Genomic DNA, 23,250 nt, shown 5'->3' on the forward strand with positions numbered 1-23,250 from the left:
TTTTGGGTATTTTGGCAAAATTTGGGAATATTAGCCAAATTTGGGTCCCAAGGGCAGTTAGGTAATTTGGAGGTGCCTAGGGGCAAAAGGCCAAGTTGGGCATTTCAAGTGCAATTGGGTAGAGAACCATTTTGAATGAGTCATGGATCAATGAAATCTCCATTTTGGGTCCCCATGTATTGGTCTTAGCCAGAGTATGGTGAGGGTATGGTATACCTTAGCTCCAAATCAACACCCAGGGTCAATCCTAAGGTCAAGTAGCCCTATAGGAACTCTCCTTGAGTTCCCTCATAATGATCTTACCTACTAAGTGCTAGAGGTTAGGACCAATATGTGGAACTTCAAATTGAGTAAAGAGAAGAATTTTTGAGTTTCTAATGGTGAGGGTACCTTTTCTAGTTTTCTAAGACTAGTCAGTAGGAAAGTCCTATGGCTAGACCTAGGCTACTAAAGAAATTTCTAGACCTCAACCAAAAGTGAGGTCAACACAAGTCATTCATCTTGACATGTTTGGATAGCTACTTCTTCATCATATCAACCTTAGTCTAACTACATATGCAATCAACTTATCATTAACATATATAAGCAATTAGATGAACTCACTATTAAAAAACACAGTAATCGTGTTGACTCTTCATGTACTTTTGTCTCATCATGAACTCGTTAAACTTCTTAAATCATTGTTGTGGTGATTTTTTCAATGTATATACAAAAAATTTTTGGTCTACAAGTCAAGTCTTTTAAAGCTACATATTTAGACAGTTGCAACATATAAAATTACTCTTGCAATTTTTCATGTATGAAAGTAGTCTTCACATCAAGATGCTTGAAAATCAGACTGCATTGTGCTACAGGTGCTAAGAGAACATGCATCAATAGATGTTAACCACTGAGAGAACAGCACATCATTGTTAATCTATTCTCATTGCATAAAGTCTTTTGTTACTAAACTCACTTTATGATGACCGAAAACATACCACAAAGTAAGTCGGTCAATCATGCTGGTATGTGTGTCAAGAAATAATGCAATTTAAGAGTGTGTATATGGAACCCACGATAATATTATCAAAATATTTCTAATAAGCAAAATTCTACTTTACTGAACTGCTAAGTATAGTTTCAAACAATTAAAGGTGAGAATGGATTCTAAAAATCATGAATATTCAAAAAACAAAAAGGGTAGGAATAAGTGTAGAATTTTTAAGATATGAAAGATTTATACTCCTGTTACTTTGGCAATATGGTTTCTTAAGGTTTTCTTATGGAACCAATGCTACTGCTTAAAACTAGGGATACAATTTTTTCTCCTAAGCCTATGCCTAGATTAGAAGAAGAATCATAAATCGATAAAATTAAGTTTTGCTTAAACCTATGGCATTTTCCATGATGCTTCAAATTATTTTATTTAGGTTACAAAATTCTAAGATAATATGTTTATTCTACAATGATTTTGTGGTTAACTCATTCGTTGCTCTACATGACAGACAAAAGTTGTAGATCATGAAAGATTTTTAATACTCTTCTCGCATCCAATAAAAAAATAATGATAGGAATGTTAATACATCAACATACAAAATTAATGCAACAACAATCACGTCGAGGGAAACAAAAAAATTTATAGAATGAAAACCATAAGAAAACCACACACTATTCACGTCGAGGGAAAAAAAAAAAATTATAGAATGAAAACCATAAGAAAACCACACACTATACATCACAAAAGCATAAAATAAAGTAAATCACTATTCATGATAAAAGAAGTAGCAAACACTTGTATTGAAGGCATAAAAATAAAGAATGTTTTGCAAGAGGTCCAGAACAATCACTTAGAGCCACTCAGTCCTCAACAATACACCCTGCTCCTCTTTAATGAGTACAAGCTCTCACCAGTCTCCTCTCATACAAAAAAGTAACCCTCACCTCTCAATCTTTCCAAATCTCATAAGGAAAGCAAAATAAAAAGAGAAGCTAAAAAAGAAAGAAAAATACCCTAGAGGCTCTCTCTTTCAAGGAAGAAGTGAGTTTACATTCAAACCCTCCAATTTTTTTTATTTCCATCTGTCTCTAATGATCAATGATCCTTGCAAATAATCATAAGATCTCTTTCTATTTCAAAGATTTAAGATATAGCAAGAAAATCTTTCTAAAAATATTTCTCAATTTGACAATGTGGTTACACCCAAGGCTAGCATGGTCATGTCATTCAACACTAGATTGCACCTTTTACTTTGTTTTCCGTGATGGAGGCTTATAACTAGCAAAATATCAGAAAGTAACCCCCACAATTCCAAAATAATTTTATAAAAAAGGTGAAATAGTAGATAAAAAGAAGAATAAAATTCAAGTAAGATCACAAAAAAATTGAATTATATCAATACCCACAAACTTATCTTATTACTTACCCTTAAATAATATCATAGCTCAGCAGGGCCCCGTGAGATTATGTTAGACACTCTTGTGGGTTTAACATTCAACATACTTATCTAAGTAAAATAAAAGTGTATAATCATTATTTCAATGCCCATCATTATTAATATTTAATAACTTGGCCTCTTATTTAGTTCCCTTCGTACTGAACCTAACGTATCCCAAAAAATCTTAAATTGGTAGAGTTATAATATTTTCATAGGCCTTGGACATTTTAAATCTTTTCAAGTTTAGGTGCATTTGGGGAATGTACTTGAGGACAACTACTTCTTCAATAATTAGCTTGAAGCCCACTATAAGGAGTAGAAGATAGAAATTCTGAAGTCGTACTTGGAGAAGCTGCTTGCGAAAGGATCAACCAAAGTTGTTGCAGTCGTTCTAGCTACTCCCACTATTTCTTCTACTATAGCTTGTGGCACTGATGTACTTTCTTTCGATGCACTTTCTTTCTTTTTTTATTTCAGATGTAAGCTTAGAGCTGGAGTCTTTTCCCTCAGAAGAATTTTTGTACTGATGATAAAAAAATAAAGGAAGAAACTTTTGATTACTTTACATCTTTTGTAGTTTTCTCTCATGATTTGGACATAGTTCTTCTTAGTGAAGGAGAGGAGAAATACCCGTTATTGCCCTCCTTTGACGACACTCAGCACATTCATGACGATTTGACTAATTTTTTGGAGGGTGTAAGCGAGACACCTCTTTCCCAGGACTCTTCCATTGAGCCTTCTTCTCTTGAATGTCCCATTGGGGAGCAATCATATTGGGTCCTAATGATCATATCCAAGAATTCTACTTGTGAAGCGACAACCTCCTTCCCCCAAGGTTAGTTAAATCTACTTTTCTTGATAAGGGAAATTAGACCATTATTTAAGAGGCGGATTAGCTCCACGAAGCTCATACCTAGAGAAAAGGAGCTATAAATCCCCCTAGTAAAACGGATTACAACATGCTAACATACCTAAGATGGTTGTCAACATCATGGAGAATCTATGATGCTTCCCTTCTATCCTCTGAGTTGACGAATATTTTGGTGAAGGCCCTTTTGGATCCTAAAGCCTTACACCCCTACTACACTGAGGAGAGGATGGAGGAGGCGGCCATGTCGCATGACATAGCTATCATCACTTTTTCTGAGGATGACTTGTTGTTAGGCACTACAGACCACAATCGTCCATTATATATGATAGTTGTGATATATGGTTCACCTTTGAAATGTATCTTAGTTGATCCTGGAGCATCTATTAACATCATTAGCGTGTGCACTTTGGACTTACTTTCACATAACACATGACAGTTACGCTCCGACCGGATCATGTTAAATGGCTTCAACGAAACGGGTCGAAAGACCCTTAGGTTCATCACCCTTCCTCACTAATTTGGAGTGTTCAAAAGAAAAAACTAAGGTCCATATCATTGATATGAATACATCCTTTAGAGCTTTGCTTGGACGAATCTGAATTCACAAATACGAGATGATACCTTCGACCCTTCAACATGAAATTAAATACATGCATGGAGGAGAAGAGTTTTGCATCTCGTGTGATGTTTTGCCCTTTTCTGTGAATGAAGTTGGTATATATGACAATGTTGATTATTAAGTTCCTCATAACAAGGCATATCTGCCTTCTTCAAGCACTATGGAATGGCCACGGACCCTCCTTTTCCTATCCCTCGCCTGATTCAAGGCAAATAATCAGTGAAGCAGAAGGAAAAGTTTTGTAACCCACTCACAATTGAGCCAACCAGAAGGCTCCTTACTCTGCCAACCTCTAAAGTCACCATATTTATTGATTTCAATACAAATTCAAAGCAGAAAAAGATCTTTAGGTAGATAAATTGAAGATTCACATGATGATTCTCAGGATGACTCCGATGAAGAAATTCTATGGTCACCATCATCAGGCATGGTCCCCCGCCTGTTAAAATTGAATTTGTTGATGAAATGCTAACTATGAAAGAGGTACTATGAGGCCACCATAGGGATCTTATAGCTGCGCGTGCTTTCATAGTTGAAGACCTCAATACATTTTATGTACATCATAGACCCAGGTCTAAGAAGAAGGGCATTTTATTCTTCAAAGTTAATTCTCATATAACCAATACTGATGTAATCCTTATATCTGTAGAGGATATACTACTTTCTCATTAATATTCACCTCTTATCACTATAATCATGGATAAAGGGTTGTTTCTTGAATGGTGGTCTGCTAGCCAAGCCAAATTGTGCTAGAACATGTGAAAGAATAGACCCACATGAGATAAATCAGGTCTAGCATATGTCAAAAGGTGCGGTGAGGCTAAGAACCCCAATGCCTCATGCATGTTGATCTCCTCGCCTCAAAATATTGAGGGCTCTACCTCTCATGATGAGGAACTTGAGGTCAAAGTGACCTCTCCTAAGTTGGAGGACGACATTTCTTCGATTGTTGACAAGTTGATTGAAGTCAAATTAAACACCGTTTATGATCATCATCCTACCTTTATGGCTTCAGAGGAAAAAGAGCATATGATATTCCATACGCTCATATGAATATTTTTCTATAGAGTCATGCCCTACAGTCTAAAAAATGTCGAAGCAACCTATCAGCATGCCATGACTCATATCTTCGATGATTTGCTGCATCACGAGGTCAAATGTTGTATCAACAATGTAGTTGTCAAGAGTCTTTCTGAAGAGGATCATATTTCAGATATAAGGACAATCTTTGAACAACTTAAGAAATACTATCTGAAGATAAGCCCATTGGAGTGTTATACACCTAAAATATATATTATTTTTAGACGCATTTTTATATCTATTTTTGAGATATTGCGCTTTAATGGAAGATATTCATATTTTTTTCTTTCAGGTACAAGTAAAATTGTATAAAATGCTAAAAGGTGTAAAAAAGGATCAAATTTGGAGCAAAATTTTGAAAATTGTGCTAAAGTGTTTTATAGCCTAAGCGCCAAATTCGGCGCTTAAACGCCAGTTAAATAGAAAAGGTCGTGCCTAAGCGTCAGAGGCCTCGCGCTTAAACGCCAAAGACAGTTATTTGGCGGGTTTCTTTATTTGGCTGAATTTTGAAGAGATATTTGAGGCACCTATTGGCTAAAAAGGGTGGTTATGACCACTGACAAAAAAATTTTTGAAAGGAGGCATCCTTTGGAAAATATATCAAATTTTGACACATTTTGAAGAGTTATCAAGGAACCTCTTAGAGATTTATAAAAGAAGAGAGTTTTTACACTTAAAGGTGGGTGCTTGAAGAGGGAGAGAGTGCTGGAGTCCTGAGAACAAGATCGTGGAGAATCTTGTGGAGAAATTCAAACTCCACAAAATTTACTTTTTCCTTTTGTTTTTAGTTTTATTTTGAGAGTCGAGAGTGTTGTAAAAGAGAAGAGATTCAAAGGAACTTCAAGAGTTTGGTGGAGGATTTGATATAAGTTTTTATCTTTTATTTTAAACTACTTTTGATTTTAATCGAGACTTCTTGTTGGTTTGATAATGATTTCTACTTTTAAACTAAAGTGTGGTTTTATTTTCTCCATGGATTATGAGTAGTTTTCTTTATCTTTCTTCTTAAAATGATAAGTAATTAGAGTTTGAATGGAAGTTGTGGAGAGTATTGATCTTTAATATTGGAAGAAGTTGTGATGATTTAAATCCATGAACTTTATTTACTTCTTGATTTAGCTTATCCAGATGTTAAAATTTGTTGTGAAAACATGTAAGAACCGGGTTGGTCTTGTCTCAGTCAACAGTTGGAAAGAATCACATGAGGTCGTATGAATGAGAATATAATTCATATGTTTTAGTGCAAATAAATAGGGAAATAATCATTGAAGGGTGTAGAGTTAGAGGGCTTTAAAGTGACAGGTTAAAGCCCCCAACTTGATTTATTATTTTAGGTTTTGATACGAGATATTAGCCCCCAGGTGGAGGGAGTCGAGGGTACTCTAGAGTGAGAGCTGGTATCTTTCTTGCCTAGCCAGTCTTCAGAACCATTCAAACTTTAAATTAGTCAATGTTCTTTATAGCATCTCTAGTAAGTGTAAGGAATATAATTGCTCCTATTTAGCACAACATAATTTGCATGCTTCCACAACATAATTCTTATACTTATTATTAATTCATGATAAGAAGAAAAATATTTATCAAATTTAGTGTTTTTCTTTTACATAAACTCAAGTTATCTTTTTAAATTATTATTGTTCTGTCAAAATATCCAAAATTCCAAAAGATTTGAATTTTAATACTGTGAAAATATTTGTAGTTTAATTAATTGTATTTTTAGAATAGAAAGTTACTGTTCAAAAGGGCATATTGCGTATTTTCGCCGTGGGTTCGATATTCAGGTCTTAATTAAAAAGTCCTATATTATTTGATAATGATATGTATAGTAACGTAATATCCCAATATATATAAAAATTAAAAAGTTAAATTATTATTTTCTTCATAATCAAGTTTTTGGCATTGTTGCAAAGGAAATAAGTGAAAACTATAATTAAAGTCATTGTTATACTATTGCATATAAACAGTCGGGATTAGAGTGAACCTTCAACATTTCTTCTGTGAAGTTCTTAGGCTTCATAATTCAGCAAAAGGGTATAGAGATTGACCCTAGCAAGATTAAATCCATCATAGAGATGGAACCTCCTAAAAGTTTCATGTAATTTTGCACCCTTCAAGAAATGTTAGCATTCATTCAAAGGTTTATTTCAAATCTCTTTAGTCGTTGTCATCCTTTCTCATTTTTGGTCAAGAAGGATGCCCGTTTCCAATAAGATATAACGTGTCAGGACACTTTCGATGATATCAACCGTTACTTTCTAAATCCCCTAGATCTGGCTGCTTCCATCATGGGGAAGCCTCTTATACTCTATATTGTCACTCTTGATGAGTCACTAGGAGCCTTGTTAGCCTATGATAATGATGACGAGAAAGAGGGTGCCTTATACTACCTCAATAGGGGTTTCATCCTGACTGAACTAAAATATCCGCTGATCGAGAAACACTATTTGACATTGATATTCTCAATTCAAAATCTAATACATTACAAGCTATTGTACCATATCAATATGATATCAAGTGTGAACCCATCACAATATATGATGACTCACCCCAATCTAGCTGGGCAATTAGCGAGATTGAACATCTTGCTATTTTAGTTTGACATTTCATATGTCACTCAGTGAGCCGTCAAAAGACAAACTTTGGCTAATTTTTCTAACAGCAAATCCAATCATAGCTTACTCACCGTTAACAGATTACTTCCCTGAAAAGCATTTTTTACTCGTTAATTCCTCAGAGTGGGAGTTGTATTTTGATGGGGGCATCATCCTTAAAGGAAGATTCCTCAGGATCTCTCCTAAGGGTGAAGGTCGGTATCAACTTCATTTTCATTTCCTCTGAGTCTGGTATTTTTTATTATTCTTGTAGCTTGATAGAACCACATGCTAATAATGAGTCAGAATACAATGCCTTGATTCTTTAATTAGATTTAACCATCCAAATGAATAGCAAATAGAGCAAGATTTATGAGAATTCCCCACTCATTATTTATCAGGTGTTGGGAGCCTGCAAAATTTTTAAGCTGGACCTCTTAGCTTATCATAAGAGAGTTATGACATTGCTAGAGCACATTCCTGATGTTACTTTAGTTAGGATCTCTAATTCCTAAACAGAAAAGCCAATGCTCTAGCTAATCTTGTTAAGAAGCAGTTGAGTCCTACGAGTGATCCCATGACAGTTGTGATCAAAGATAGAAGAGCCCTGTCACCGGTATGTCTTGATCCATTAGGAGGGACCCCTTCAGGTAATAAAGTTATTTTCCTTTTTTCTTTTTATGAGCCACATGATGATGGGGAACTCATACTTGATGAGGGGAATACTCCTTGATGATCACTTTCTTGCCACTCAGATTCAAAAGAGAGCATTGTCATTTACCATCTTGAATAGTGCCCTTTATTGATCCTCATTTGATGAAATTAAGCTGTAATGTGTTGGAAAGGATGAGATTTAGAAAATCTTAGCTGAGTTCCATGAGGGACTTTGTGGGCTCCATTAGTTAGGGCCCAAGATGAAAGCTAAGATCAAGAGACTTGGCTACTAATGTCCTTCAATGACCCTTGACTGCATAGATTATGTCAAGTTGTGTCATGATTGCCAGGTCTTCAGCTTTGTACCCCATTTGACCTCAAATGCTTTGCATCCAACAGTAGCTTCTTAGCCCTTTTAGGCCTTAAAATTGATATTGTTGGGCTTATCGACCCTCTGTCCTCTAAAGAACACCATTTTATACTTGTAGCTATCAACTACTTTTCCAAGGTTGCAGAAGCTATTATATTGAGGGAGTTCAAGGCTTAAAACGTGCAGTAATTTCTGAAAAATATTTTGTGTGCTGATCTGGTGTGCCACATTGTATCATTTCTAATAACCAACTAGCTTTTAAAAACACCAAAATTAATTAATTTGATCTTTGACATCAGATTGATTGACGATATTCTATGATATATTACCCAATAGCAAATAGTCCAGCTGAGGCTTTCAATAAGATCTTAGTAAACCTCATGAAGAAAATCCTTCACACTAACAAAAAGGAGTGGCATGAGAAGCTCTACAAGGCATTATGACTTATCATACAATATATCATACCCCCACCAGCTTTACTCCTTATGCTCAAATGTTTGGATCCATGGAAATCCTTCACTAAGAAGTAAAATTGCCATTGTTGTAGGTTTCAAAATCAAGGAACTGCTATTAAGAATATTGAAAATCAATTAGAGCACATCGCTACTGCGCTTAGTAACCGAACATTAGGAACTTTTCCTAGTACCGTGGAACCAAATCATAAAGATCAAGGAAAAGAACAAAAAAAAACGATACAATTACAAAGAGGAAAAGAATTGAAAACAAGAGTACAGAAAGAAACGAAAACTGAAAAAGAGAAAGTGGATACAGAAAAAGAAAAGGATCATGAATACGCAAAATTATAATATCCATTTACACCAATGAAAATTACTGTGGAGAAACTTTCACCACCGTTTCCACAAAGATTAAAACAACACAAGCAAAATAAACGATTTTCCAAGTTTTTGAAAATTCTTAAGAAATTAACGGTAAATATTCCCTTCGTAGAAGCTTTAGAGCAAATGACCAATTATGTGAAATTTATGAAAGATATTCTTAACAAGAAAAGGAAGTTCACTGATAATGAAAATGTTGCACTTAGCGAAGAGTGTAGTGCAATTATTCAGGAAAAAGCTTCCTGAAGAATTAAAAGATTCAAGTAGTTTCACTATACCGTGTGGAAGAATTAAAAGAGGCAAGTAGTTTCACTATACCGTGTGCTATCGGTGAAAAATTTTATGGAAGAGCTTTATGTGATTTGGGAGCTAGCATTAATCTTATGCCTTTATCAATTTTCAAAAGATTAGGATTAGGAGAAGTCTCACCTATTTCTGTAACTCTTCAGTTAGCGGATCGTTCAGTTACATATCAAAAGATTAGGATTAGGAGAAGTTACAACATCCAACTTAGGCTGGAGGATTTCGATAACCTTGAGGAGTTTAGGCTACAACACTAGCAAAACCTCAAGCTATACAGCGCATGAATGGTTAGAGCTCACAATAAATTAGTGAGACCAAGGGCGTTCATAGTTGAAGACTTGGTATTGGTTTTACGCCACCAAATTGTGACTCACCATCAAATGCGCGATAAGTTTAAGACCACTTGGGAGGGACCATTTGTGATTGATAAAGTCTACAAAGGAGGAGCTTACCTACTAATTGATGCAGAGGGATCTCACCCAATGGCCCTAACAATGAGAAATATTTGAAGTAATATTTTGTTTTGCCTCTTTTTCTATTCATGTATGCAATGTACTTTATGAGGAAAATAATTTTCAAAGCAAATGTATTTTGTAATTGAGTTTCTGGAGCAATAATGAAAGTGCGCTTTCTACTATCTCTTCATTATGAGAGCTGATTATGGTGATTACTTTACATCTGCCAAAAGATTGTCCATAGTTCACAACTGTTTCATGTAGGAGCAATCTTGCATTTCTCTTAATTTGATTGTTGGCCCACATTTTGGGCAAAGTGGAAGTCTTACGGGCATCTTATACATGATGCGACCACCAATCAATATAATAGAAGTCTTGCCCTTCTCTTACCTTGTCTTTTGTTGATCAACTCTACATAGTTGATTTGACCATAAGGTGACAAAATTGGAATCAGTTTGACCGTCTAATTAGGGACCATAAGCTTTCAGAAATGGTTTAATGGCAAGAGCTAGACTTGATGTTACTCATATTGGATAGATATTGGGGTCATTGCTTTGTCTCGTCGAGCTGGTCCTTTTGACTATAAGATCGTTGAAATTAGATTTCTAGATGATTTTAAATTGAAGTTTGAATATTCACGATTTAAAATTTGCTTTGAGATTCGTGTCATGCCTCGAGATCCATGTCATATATTAATTTGTTATGACATGCAATACTAATTTCAAGTTTATAAACATCGACAAGGAATTGACAATACCTACCATAACTTCTAAGACTATCGAGCTTAGGTGCTTATGATCCATCCTTTTATAATTTAACTTTTTTTTTGTTTTTTTTTTTAAATTTAAATATTTTTACTATGTTTTGTTCTTAAAAAAGTATCTTTGAAGCATAAAGAGAGCCACCCAAATTAACACCAAATTAACAATTTAAGTAAATTCTAGCCAGTTATTTCCCGGCCCGAGAACCAAGAAAGAAAATTATTGATGCCTTTCCAAAGCCAAGTTGACTTGCCTCAATGACTTTATTTATAAAATAGGAGCACTCAAATATGAACTACCAATTCTCATATTACCATCCAAACCTTCACATCATAACAAAATATCACTTTTTAAAATTTTAAAAAGTATAAAATATCTTATCATGCATATGCAAAATAACAAAAATGTAGGAACTGAAGCTAGTATTTTAGGTTTGTAAATACATAAAACTTAAGTAGTGTTTATGAAAATCTTCCTATAAAAATTAAAGCAATATTCATAATAGAAGTCTGATTTATCCATGTATCCATGATAACTCTAAAACATCAACGAATATCGAACTTTACCTAACAGTGTAGTGAGATCCACATAATCAAGATTGATGGCCAGGAAATCAGCCAAGGCTTGAGAAACAGAGATGGAAGGGCTTGGCATGTGAACATCAGCCATTCTGGACACCTTCCCGTCTCTCCTCCCAGTCGGCAGAGCATACGCAGCACCTCCAGAAAAAGTCACACTATCCCTTGTTGCCAGAGCAAGTATGTCAGCACAGGAGACGATTCCCGGGCATACTCTCTCAAGTTCTTTCTTGATATCGTCGATCACTTCAAACCCTCGAAGTGACAAGTTTGGTGGAGCCTCCTTTTCTGCCATGTTATCACCAGTGCTGTCGATGAGTACGGAAGCATCACAGCCCTGAAAGTCAATATAGCTTTTAATTATCATTGTCATCATCAAGCTTTTTCTTAAGGAATGTGAAAACAAAGGAAGGGAGGTTACAGTGGTGAAGCAGTCATGGAAGTGAAGGCGTAGAAGTCCAGCAGATTGATGGGTCTCGTTGAACGTGGCGGTGCAGCACAGATCTGATGATGATCTCTGCTTGGGGGCATGTGCTTCTGTAAAAGTGGAGCTCTAAAGAGAAGGCTGTGGCTACAAAGTGGGCTAAAAGGAGAAGAGTTGCGGTGAGGGCTGCCATTGGAGTGGAGTTTCTGTTCTCTTTTGGTAAGGAAGTAGGGCTGTCTTTGGTACTCTACTAATAGACGGATTTTGAAACGAATTTAGTTTAAATCCACTTGAGGGTAAAATAACTAAACTTTAAATTGAACATTTCCTTTGAATTTTCTCATGTTCTGTCTATGTTTTCTCCTACTCTGTGTATGTTTTCTCTTGTTCCGTCTTCGTCCTGCCGTAAATCTGAATTTACTACCATGACTTCGAAGCTTTTCTTTGTTGAAAGAATTTGAAAAATCAAAATTTATTAAATTCTATTTAACTTAAATCGTTGATGCAGCCAAACACGGCCTAGGCTATGGACTTGGGTTGCTGCTTTGTGGTCGAGTCGAGAAGTTTATTAATGCCATCAGATTTTTCGGAAGCTGTAAGTTACTAGAATGCGTTCTCCTTACTTTTGCTCTTCTTGGGAATCCTTCTTTCGTGCTGCGATGGGAGTGGCAAGCACATGGAATCTCATGAACGTTCGGTTTTCAATGCATGGGAAGGCAAATTTTTTAATGGTTCTTACATTCAAGACTCCAGAAACGGTGCACATCACATATTCCAGACACCAAACATTAATATTAGGTCAAAATTTTTAAATATTATTTTTTAAATTGACATTTTAAAACTTTTTTTTTTATAAATCAACAAAATAGACATATCAGCCGCGGCTTTATCACATCAAATGATAAAATCCCGACGGCTTTACCATCAACAATCTGGTTACTTTGTTAGAAGAATTTTTTTAAATTTCTTGGGCATTTATATGCGCTCAAATTTTGATTTTTACATAAAAGTTCAGATTTGAGATAGATAAATCTATAAGAATTGGGTGCTACGTGTGTAAATTTTCCTAATTTTTCTGGATGGTCAAATTACTTACGCATCCAATACTCGTCTCGTCGCGCGTAATCCTTGTTCATTTACTATCGCTCTTCAGCTGCATACGATTACTCTCGCCACACCATTGGATTGGTATATTTTTTCCAAGGATCCCCGCCCTCCTATATGCTTCTTTTCTTGCACATTTTCCAATTGTTTTTTTGTTTTTTTTCTTATGAAAACCATATTTTAAAAAAAAATTGTAGCTTAAGTTATGATAGTAAAACTTTTATTTTCACATTCAGATTCAATATTAATGATGCTCATTCTAAGATGGAATAATAATGCGAGGGATTTGTAAGGGAAGACGGTGCTTGGTGGCTTGGCCTGCTCGTCCTCTGGCCAATATATCTAGGAAGAACTGCAAGGGTGCTGTCAGGCCAAGCACCTAGGCTTCACTAAATAATTTATAAAGGATTTTTTTCTTGGCTGCTCACAAGGTAAAGTCTTTCTGATGTCAGCGACGACTTGCTGATGTGGCAAAATAACAAAGATTTTATTTTTAAAATGTCAATTTAAAACAGTAAACTTTTTTTAAAAATATAAGTTTGAAAGTTTAGCCTTTATATTAAGGGAAGCTATAATACACCGTTTAACACCCCATCATCATGTAGAAGATCTGCAGGATTGTCTTCTCCAATCCGCTTTCGTTTATCGTTTCCGCTGAGTTTAATTCTCGGCTTTCCTTCATTCTTCGATTGAAGGCGCATCTGAAGGTATCTCCATTTGGAACCGTCTCCTTTCGAAAGTAACCCTGAATCCGGTTGACATCTTTTCAACGCCTTCTCTTTCCATGGCTACGAAATAAAGAGCTTCTCCGGCATCCCTATATGATTCATTTTTACCTTACCCAACCCACTCCGGCTCGCTCAGTTACCGTTGAACACATACCGTGGCCCAACCTAACCCACATTGGCCCCGAAAGCCACACATGCTTGCTCTGTCCCGCGACCCGTCGTGACCAAGTTGATCTGCGACCACCCGAGTCGCCTACTCTGACCCTCATCGCCCGTTGATAACCAACACAGTTTTCTCCCGCACGTTCCTCTAGCAGTCGCCACCGTCGCCACCGCCCCAGTCCTTGCAGGCCAAACATCAAATCTTTCTAATTTTTTCGATTTTTACCACTATTTTTGTTAGTATAACTATTTTCGAACCATACAAACTAAATTGCCCAAAAATATTAAAACAACTAATATGTTCCCACAATATTTCAAAATTTGATTTGAATCTTGAAACATTTTTTTTAAAAATAATATTCAAATTTAAATTAAAAATTATTTGGAGCTTTAATTTTAGCAAATTTATTGTCACGCTAACATTCTCGATAATACGAACTCAATGATATCAAAATTGGTACAATCTAAGCCCGATCATGCCCAAATCAAGCTATTAAACCATAATTAGAGGCTTTGGGCAGTTAATTGGAGAATCTAATGAACTTCAAATTTAACGTACTTATAACCAAATCAAGCATCTTGATGAATGAAATCCAATGAATCCAAGAACATATAATTCCACGATCACTAAGGTCCTCAAGTCATGACAAAACTCTGTATTATCAAGAAGAATCAACGTGGGTCATTTGGTCGGTAGTTAAGAGAGTTATTGGCTATAAATAGACCTCCATGATTCACATGAGGGTGGAGTAGAATAAGGTGTCAAATTTCAGAGTTATTCTGGACAGAAGTCTTGATGATAACCTTTTAGTCTTGCAACCGTCCACCACTATCGACCACCGCTCACCGACTGTCATCAACCACCACTGGGTCGCATCGTCGTTGCTGAGTAACTCTGTTGTGTAACGACGTATCTTTGAAAATGGTGTAAAGAAGTATTCTGAATATGAGGTTACTAAGTATCATGCATGTATACAGAGTAGTGAATAACATTATATTGAAGATGCGACAACTTCTAGCAACGAAAACTTTCAACCTTTGTACTTAGAATATAGCAACATTCTTTAAAATCCTGAAGCGTTTTGTACATTGCACATGAACAAGGATTGTACATTGTGTACACTGTAAGACTTCCTTCCAAATTGCAGGACACTTGTGCTTCCTTGTAATTACACATTTAAAGCAGAATAATTTGTATGTGTTATGCCTTGTGATTTCTCCTATTTTGGGTATTTCTACTTAAAAATTATTGCGTCTTCTCCCACTACATTTCAATCATCTATGTGTGTTGGATTTTTGTAAAATATTGAGATGTTAAATTAACACTATATCCCCATGAAATTGTACAACACACACACACACACACACACATATATATATTTAAAGATGAAATCGATAATTGGTCCAGTGGACACCAACTATCGATTTTCCTAATGGGTTGAAAACCCAGGTGTGCTTGTATCTGATCTGAAGAGCACGCGCCACGAGATTCGAAGCCCCGACTCGAGGGACTTACGCCAGAGGTCGCACCAATTAGTCAGGTCATTCGCATATATATGTAGTAAAAAACATTCAAAGTTCAATTAAGAGTCATCTAGTGCTTCGATTTAAGCAAACTTATAGTCAAACCAATTGACTTGTTGATGGACACGATGATACCAAAACTGATGTAATCTAAGTCAAATAAAGCTCAGATCGAGCCATTAAAACACTTTTGGAAGATTTCTGATTAAATTTGGGAGGTCACATGAATGTTGAAGTTAGCGAGCTTATAGTCAAGCGAGGGTCTCAAAATCCAACAAGCCTAAGGGCTTGTGTGAGGCAGCTTATTTAGTGTTGTGTATTTTGAAAATGTCGGCTCATCCGTTTGGTTACCGCGTCACCACTGCTTATCACAATAATCCAATCTATATTTCTTATAAATGTGGCTACGGGCTCGACCTCACTGCCCACGTTTCTTTGCATGATTATTACCTCGCTGCCCCTCTCGACTACGTTCCTTCACATGATTTCTGCCTTAGTGTGCCACCTCTCACACTCTCTCGTGCTTAGCATTGCCTTTCTCCTCTTGCTCCTCTCTCATGCTTAGCATTGCCTTTCTCCTCTTGATCCTCCATCTGATCTCCCTGGTTTTTGTGCTCTGTAAGTAATTCATGTGGTAATATACGATGGAATGACTTTCTTTATTAGTTTTTTTTTGACAATTTTTTGATGGAATGGCTTTCTTTATGCATTTTTCAACGGAATTGTTTTCTATATGTGAATTTTCTTTATGTGGATTATTGTTCTAGAGAATGGATGAAAGAGTGGTGCTTGATATGTTTAGTAGGAATTTGTAGAATGGATGAAAGTATGTGCTAGATTTCTTGAGTACGAATCTGAAAAAATGGATGAAAGAGGGTACTTTATTTGTAGATAGCAATACATCAGGTGCTCTATATGTAATTGTCTCAAATGAAAAATATGGGAATGAGTTTTATCACTTTCTTTGATGTTTTAGTGAGAATTTGAAAAATGGATGGAAAAGGGTACTTTATTTGTTCATAGCATTGTTTCAAGTGCCCTGTCTGTAAATGCCTAAATTCTAAATTACATATTATTTTTAATTTTTATTTGTGTGAGCGAGAATTTAGAAAAGTGGATGAAAAAAAGGATGCTTCATTTGTAGATAGAATTGTTTCGGGTGCCCTTTATGTAATTGTCTCAAATGAAAAATATGGGATGAAGTTTTATCACTTCCATTGATGTTTGAGATAGAATTTGAAAAATGGATGAAATATGATGCTTGATTAGTTCATAGTATTGTTTCGGGTGCCCTGTCTGTAATTGCCTAAATTTTAAATTCCATATTTTTTTTTTCATTTTTTGAGCGAGAATAAGAAAAAAAACGATGAAAGAGGGCGCTTCATTTGTAGATACTAACGTTTAGGGTGTCTAGTATGTATTTGCCTCAAATGAAAATTACAGGATGAGATTTTATCACTTCCTTTGATATTTGAATGAGAATTTGAGAAATGGATGAAATAGGGTGCTTGAGTTGTTCACAGCATTGTTTTGAGTGCCCTCTCTATAATTGCCTAAATTCTAAATTAGATATTATTTTTATTTATTTTTTTTTGTTTAAGCTATAATCTGAATAATGGATGAAAGAAGGTACTTCATTTGTAGATAGCAACGTTTTTGGTGACCTGCATGTAATTGCCTCAAATGAAAAGCATGGAATGAGGTTTTATCACTTCCTTTGATCTTTATGTGAGAAATTGAAGAATTGATGAAATTGGGTGCTTGAATTACTCATAACATTATTTCGGGTGCCCTGCTTCTAATTACTTCAATTAAAATTTACAAGCTGTGTTTTTTTTTTGTTTGAGCTAGATTCTGAAAAAATGAATGAAAGATGGTGCTTTATTTATAGATAACAAAGTTTGGAGTGCCCTGTATGTAATTGCCTCAAATGAGAAATGTAGGATGGAATTTTCATAGTTCCTTTGATGTTTGAGTGAGAATTTGAAAAATGGATGAACTAGGGTTCTTGGTTCGTTCATAGCATTGTTTTGCGTGTCTTTCTTATAATTGCTTAAATTCAAAATGACTGAGCTAGAATCTAAAAAATGGTTGAAAGTGGGTGCTTCATTTTTAGATAGAAATGTTTCAGGTGCCCCATATGTAATTGCCTTAAATGAAAAATATGGGATGGAGTTTTATAACTTCCTTTGATGTTTGAGTGAGAATTTGAAAAAATGGATGAAATAGGGTGCTTGATTTTTATATAGCATTGGGGATGGGGTTTTATAACTTCCTTTGATGTTTGAGTGAGAATTTGAAAAAATGGATGAAATAGGGTGCTTGATTTTTATATAGCATTGTTTCGGGTGGACTGCATTTAATTGAGTCAAATGAGAAATATGAGATGGGGTTTTATCCCTACCTTTAATGTTCGAGTGAGAATTTCAAAAATGGATGAAATAGGATGCTTGATTCATACACGGCAATTTTTTCTTCAAATGACATACAAGACACTCAAAACCAATGAAAATCTTGTGGACCGTGGTGGTTGTGTTGTCGGTTAGGTTGCCTTTGGGATGTGTGTGGATGTGTGGTTGGATGGTTGTGTTTTGGTGGTTGTGGTGTTGTGCCTAATGGTGTGTTGGTTGTGGTGTGATGGCCTTAGGTTGGTTGGTTGTGCAATAGACTATGGTGGTCGTGTTGTGGGTTGTGGTGGCTATGCTGAGAGTGGGGGGGGGGGGGGGGTTGTGTCATGTGGTCTAGTGGCTATGGGATGAGTGGTGGTGTGGTTGGGTGGTTGTGGGTCTTGCTGTGTTGTGGGTTGGGATTACTGTCAAATAATAATGTTATGTTTTTCTGTACTAGTATCGTAATGGTTAAGACTTTAGAATTCACTTCATCAATCTTGCTGTGCTTGTGGTCTGGTTGTGTGTCATGTTGTGCTGTGGGTTCGTGACATACACATATATAGATACATATACATACATAGATACATATATAATGAGGTCGTTGAAACATAACTTTTATATATCTTATCTTTTTAACTATTATTTTCATTATAAAGCTTTTGGCAAGAAAATAAAAATCTGATCATTGGGCAACATATTTCACCAAAACTTTTTTTTTTTTTTTTTTTTTTTTTTTTTGTCTCTTGATTTGGGTAAATGTTGAGAATTGTAGACGTGCAGTAGCGCCAAACGAACAAGATGAACCCGTGAGAAAGCAAAGCGAAAAATTGGTCCAAGGGAAATTATGTTGGGGAATTCTAATGATAGTGATGAAAAAGCCTAGGGTCAAGTATGAAAAGGCCTTCAGGCCCTATTTCAGCCAAGCACAACCTTGAAAATCCCATCCTAAATTTTTATTCCTGGCCCCGCATTCACTCCGGTCTATTAGTCCTTCGCGTTTACGTATACGAGTGTGTTTTGGTTCAATATATATATATATATATATATATATAGATATATATAGATATATACACACACACAAAGAAAAAAAACAAGAACACTTATATGTGACATGCCAATGACTAATATATATATATATATTTATTCTTGGCCCCCTATACGGTCTATTAGTCATTTGCATGTACATACATGAGTGTTTTTGGTTTTTTTCTGGATATATATATATATATATATATATTGTTGAGTTCAAAATTCTCCGGGAGAAGCCATAAGGGATAGAGCGTTGAGTGACAGGAGAGAGAGAGAAAGAATGAAGCAATAACACACTTAGGGGTGTAGACGAGATGAACATGCTCAGTTAGTGTTCAGCTCGTTTATATTTCGAGTTAAAAAAATGTATTAGTGTTTGGCTCGTTTGCTTAAAGAGACGAACACGAGTTGTTCACAAATCAAAAGTCGTTTTGACAACCCTTATCACACAGCCCTAAGATGTTAAGGGTTGAGACATGATTTAAAAATTATTGTTTATATTGAAACATCATTTGAATCTAATTTAAAAAAAAATTGTTCTATTTTCTTAATTAATACTTTTAACTGATTATAAATCTTTTTAGACTTGAAGTCAATTAATTTTTTTTAAAAATACTACTCATCAATGCAAACGGGCTGAACATGAGTTTTTTAAAGAGCCGAAAGCGAGCTGTTCACGAACAACTAGTCGTTTTGACAGCCCTAAGCACAGTATAGAAAAATAAATTTTCCTAGTGTCTACTAATATGCCTAAAAAATGTACTATTTTTAATGTTTTATTTTATAATGATATTGCACTTTAAAGATATTTTTTCTTGTGTTTTTTGTTGTAGGTACATCAAATTGAAGAATTTAGAGTGATTTGAGCAAAAGGAACAAAAATGGATCAAAACGGAGTAAACTGGAACAAATCGGGTCGAACTGAGGCACACCAGAGCCTTGGGGATCGAAACCGGGCAATTATGTGCCTGTGCCCGGCGCTTAAGCGCCCAAATATGGTGCTTAAGCGCCACCAGATAGAGAGGGGGTGCTTAAGCGACCAAAAATCGGCGCTCAGGTGCCGGTGACGGTTTTCAACATATTTTCTAGAATATACGCCGGATTTGGACGATTTTTAAAGCGGTGCTTCGTGCATCTCTTGGGGAATTCATCAGAAATGTTAAAATTGACTTTTTAGAAGAATTTGGGGGCTGTTATAAGGAGTTTTGAAGAGGCAGTTCAGGCACCATTTCGAAGATTCAATGAATCTAGACATTTTTGAAGAGACACTTAAGAATCTCTTGAGAAATTATAAAGAAGGCTTGGAAATATTTTTAAAAGAACACTTAAACTTTGGAATTAATTAGAAGAGGAGAAGAAGGCTTGGGCGTGAGCCCCAAGTGGGGGTGACAAGGTGAGAGAGAAAGAGAGAGAGTGAGAGATTTCTTCTTTTATTTTCACTTTGTTCTTGGAGAGGATTGTAAGGAGATTGCTTTTGCTATACAAGGAGAGTTTGATTTTCATCCAAGATAAGTATTTTCAATGTATTTTGATTTGAATCTAGTACTTTGTTTGTATGTTTTCAAAAACTTGTCCATTGTTGTTTCTCCATGTGTAGTGAGTTGTTTTCCTTACTCTTCCCTCTTGTAATGAATTAATATGCATGTGTATGATATATAATTGGGTAGAGTAAGAATATATTGTGATGATTTTACTTTGTTCTTCATTTATATGTAAACTTGATCAACTTGCATGTTAAAATCTGTTGTGAGAACATGTAAGATCCAGGATAGTGTTGTCTCAATCAACTGTAGTAGAATCACATGAGATTGTATGTATGAGAATGTAGTCCATTTTATTGAGTGCAAATATATAGGAAAATAATCTTGATGAGTGTAGAATTAGAAGACTTTAGAGTGACAGACTAAAACTCCATAATTTGGTATGTTATTTTAGCTTTTGATGCGAGATGTTAGCCTCCAGGTGGAGGGATAAGAGGGAACTCTAGATTGAGAGCTAGTATCTTCTTGAGAGCTAGTATCTTCAGCTAGTATCTTCCCTGCCTAGCCCGTCTTCAAAAATATTCAAAATTTAGATTAACCAATGTTCTTTATTAGACAAGCCACAAAAAATAAAGTAGAGCCACGACCATCTACTATTTGTCACAATCTCTCTCCTACTTGTTTTACTTTTACACATGTCACTAATTTCATTACATGAGGAAGAGTACTATTAATATATTAAACCCCACTTTTTGATTTTCACTAAGTAATTTAGTTTTACAGTAGAAGTAGTATTATAATGATAATTATAGGATATAATCAAAACCAAACCTTTATCGACCTTCCAAGCTAGAGCGTATTACTCTAAACTAGAACTTCTCTTGAAAGCCACCGTGATTAACCTTGATCTTCGTGGGATCGATATTCGGGGCTTAATCAGAATGCTCTATATTACTTGATAACGATACTTATACTTGCATAGAATCTCTACAAATATAATTGAAATCCTACTTTACTTGGGATCAAGTTTTTGGTGCCATTACCGGGGACTAAAATCTTCAAGTAGTGGTGTGAACTTCATAAATCCTTACATATAAAAAATATTGGGAGCATTTACTCATGAAATGGGCCTCTATTTATAGAAATTGGTCGAGATAAAATTACACGTTGTACCCTAAAGTAGGTAGGTACAATGAAAGTATTTAAGTCTGTACAAAAATATGGCCTGTGCGCCCAAGAGATTGGTTGGGCGGCTATTAGACTAGGTAGCTAATGGGTCGATCCTCCATAAGACCGGGCAACTATTAGGTCAGTCAGCCATTAGATCGGGCATCTGTTGGGCTAGGTGGGTATTAGAACAGGCGTCTGCTTACTGAGAATCCATGTCAACTTATTTGGAACGGGAGGACCTATTTTTACTTTCTTAGTCTATCTGGGCTAGTAGGTGAGGGGTTCATCCAAATGGATATGCTCCAATGGATTCTTTGGAGATAAACTACTCTTTATTTGTCCAAGATGCTCAGTCTTCTCATTACATGTTGATTAACTAATTATGTGGATTTGGGTCATCTGGGTAGGTTTCACGGGGTGGGTCACGAATTTTCCTTCGTCATATGTGAAATGTCTTTGCAATTTATGCTGATACTTTTTTGATTCACATGCTAAAGCATGATCTGAGATGACCAATTGAATCTGAGAAGATGGTCAATCGTAACTGTTCAATCAATCTTCACTGATAGCGGATCTGAGATGGATGACTTATTGAGAGTTTAGGCTCCAATTAATTGGTTGAAGGATTAAAGGCCATTATGTTTTTCGTCTCAACTGCTTGTTTATTATTGTTTGGCCATGGTAGTCCTAGGTCGGTCAATCTAACGCCATCCTATCTGCTTGAATACTTTAGCCCCAATTTTCTTGCTCATTGATAGTGACAATTGCGACAATGACAATGAAGTTCTAAAATAAGAAAACCTTATAACAATTTTTATTTAAAACCATAAATAAACTTCTTGAATTTCCATGCCAGAATCATTATATATTAGGCTCAGGAGGGTCGAACGAGGGGAGGGGGGTGGTAAAGGGTAGCTCTATTTTCCTCTTCTAGGCCTTTGCTTGTTGTTCGCGGTCTCATGGTGGAGAAAGCATCCGACTCCATGTAAAAATCTATCGATAAATACAGGATGCTTGCCAATCATGGGATCAAATTGTACTATTCAGAAGGCAAGCCATCAAGGAAGAGATTAGCCAAAATTCCAAAACCAATAGAAGAAGTGAGGGGGGAGGGGGGGAGTCATCTAATTTGGTTCGCATTGCATTAGGGAGGGCTCTATTCAAGGCTAATGAGGAGTCATCTATTAAAGAGGACTTTTTTTGAAGTTCAGATCCAGCAAAATGTTATGAATATTCCTCTTCTAGCGGATGTTCGACGAGTGGAGATGACCCTCCATCTAGCAATGAAATCGACATATGATTTCCCATCCTATGATGTGGGTGGAAAAACATTGTCCGAAGTGAATTAGATATTAGGTAAACTATTCTTTATATCTTTGTCTTCTTGACAACATGATGCTTTTTTGACGGTTCTTTCTTTCATATAAAAGGATCCTCATGTCAAACAATTGTCGCTTGGCATTGGCGATGGTTACCCGAGCATACAAAAAATCATAGCTCCCAAGGGTCCGAGTGATATTTGAGAGGATGTGTTTGATCATCCAACCAAACTTAACGAGGTTCAAGGTGAAACTTCTGAAGAGCGTTGGCCATCCCATAGGGCATTATCATGTCATCTCGTAGAATTATAGGAAAACTTGGTTCATCAAAAATCAGACTTACAAGCCAGGTTAGAGGAGTTACATGAGGAAATAACTGGTCTTCAC

The 23,250-nt window shown here is 35.9% G+C and overlaps 1 protein-coding gene across 1 annotated transcript in view; it reads right to left on the reverse strand.

Moving 5' to 3' along the window:
* Positions 1–12,210, reverse strand: part of LOC110031148 (peroxidase 57-like) — a 21,403-nt gene extending 9,193 nt beyond the window's left edge. The window contains 3 exon segments of the mRNA XM_020734216.1: positions 11,521–11,869; positions 11,954–11,996; positions 11,998–12,210. Of these exon segments, the coding sequence (XP_020589875.1) occupies positions 11,521–11,869; positions 11,954–11,996; positions 11,998–12,149 (544 nt within the window). The 5' untranslated portion in view covers positions 12,150–12,210.
* Positions 12,211–23,250: the final 11,040 nt, after the last annotated feature.

The sequence above is a fragment of the Phalaenopsis equestris genome, unplaced genomic scaffold (genome assembly GCF_001263595.1).
Source record: "Phalaenopsis equestris unplaced genomic scaffold, ASM126359v1 Scaffold000777, whole genome shotgun sequence".
Classification (NCBI taxonomy): Eukaryota; Viridiplantae; Streptophyta; class Magnoliopsida; order Asparagales; family Orchidaceae; genus Phalaenopsis; species Phalaenopsis equestris.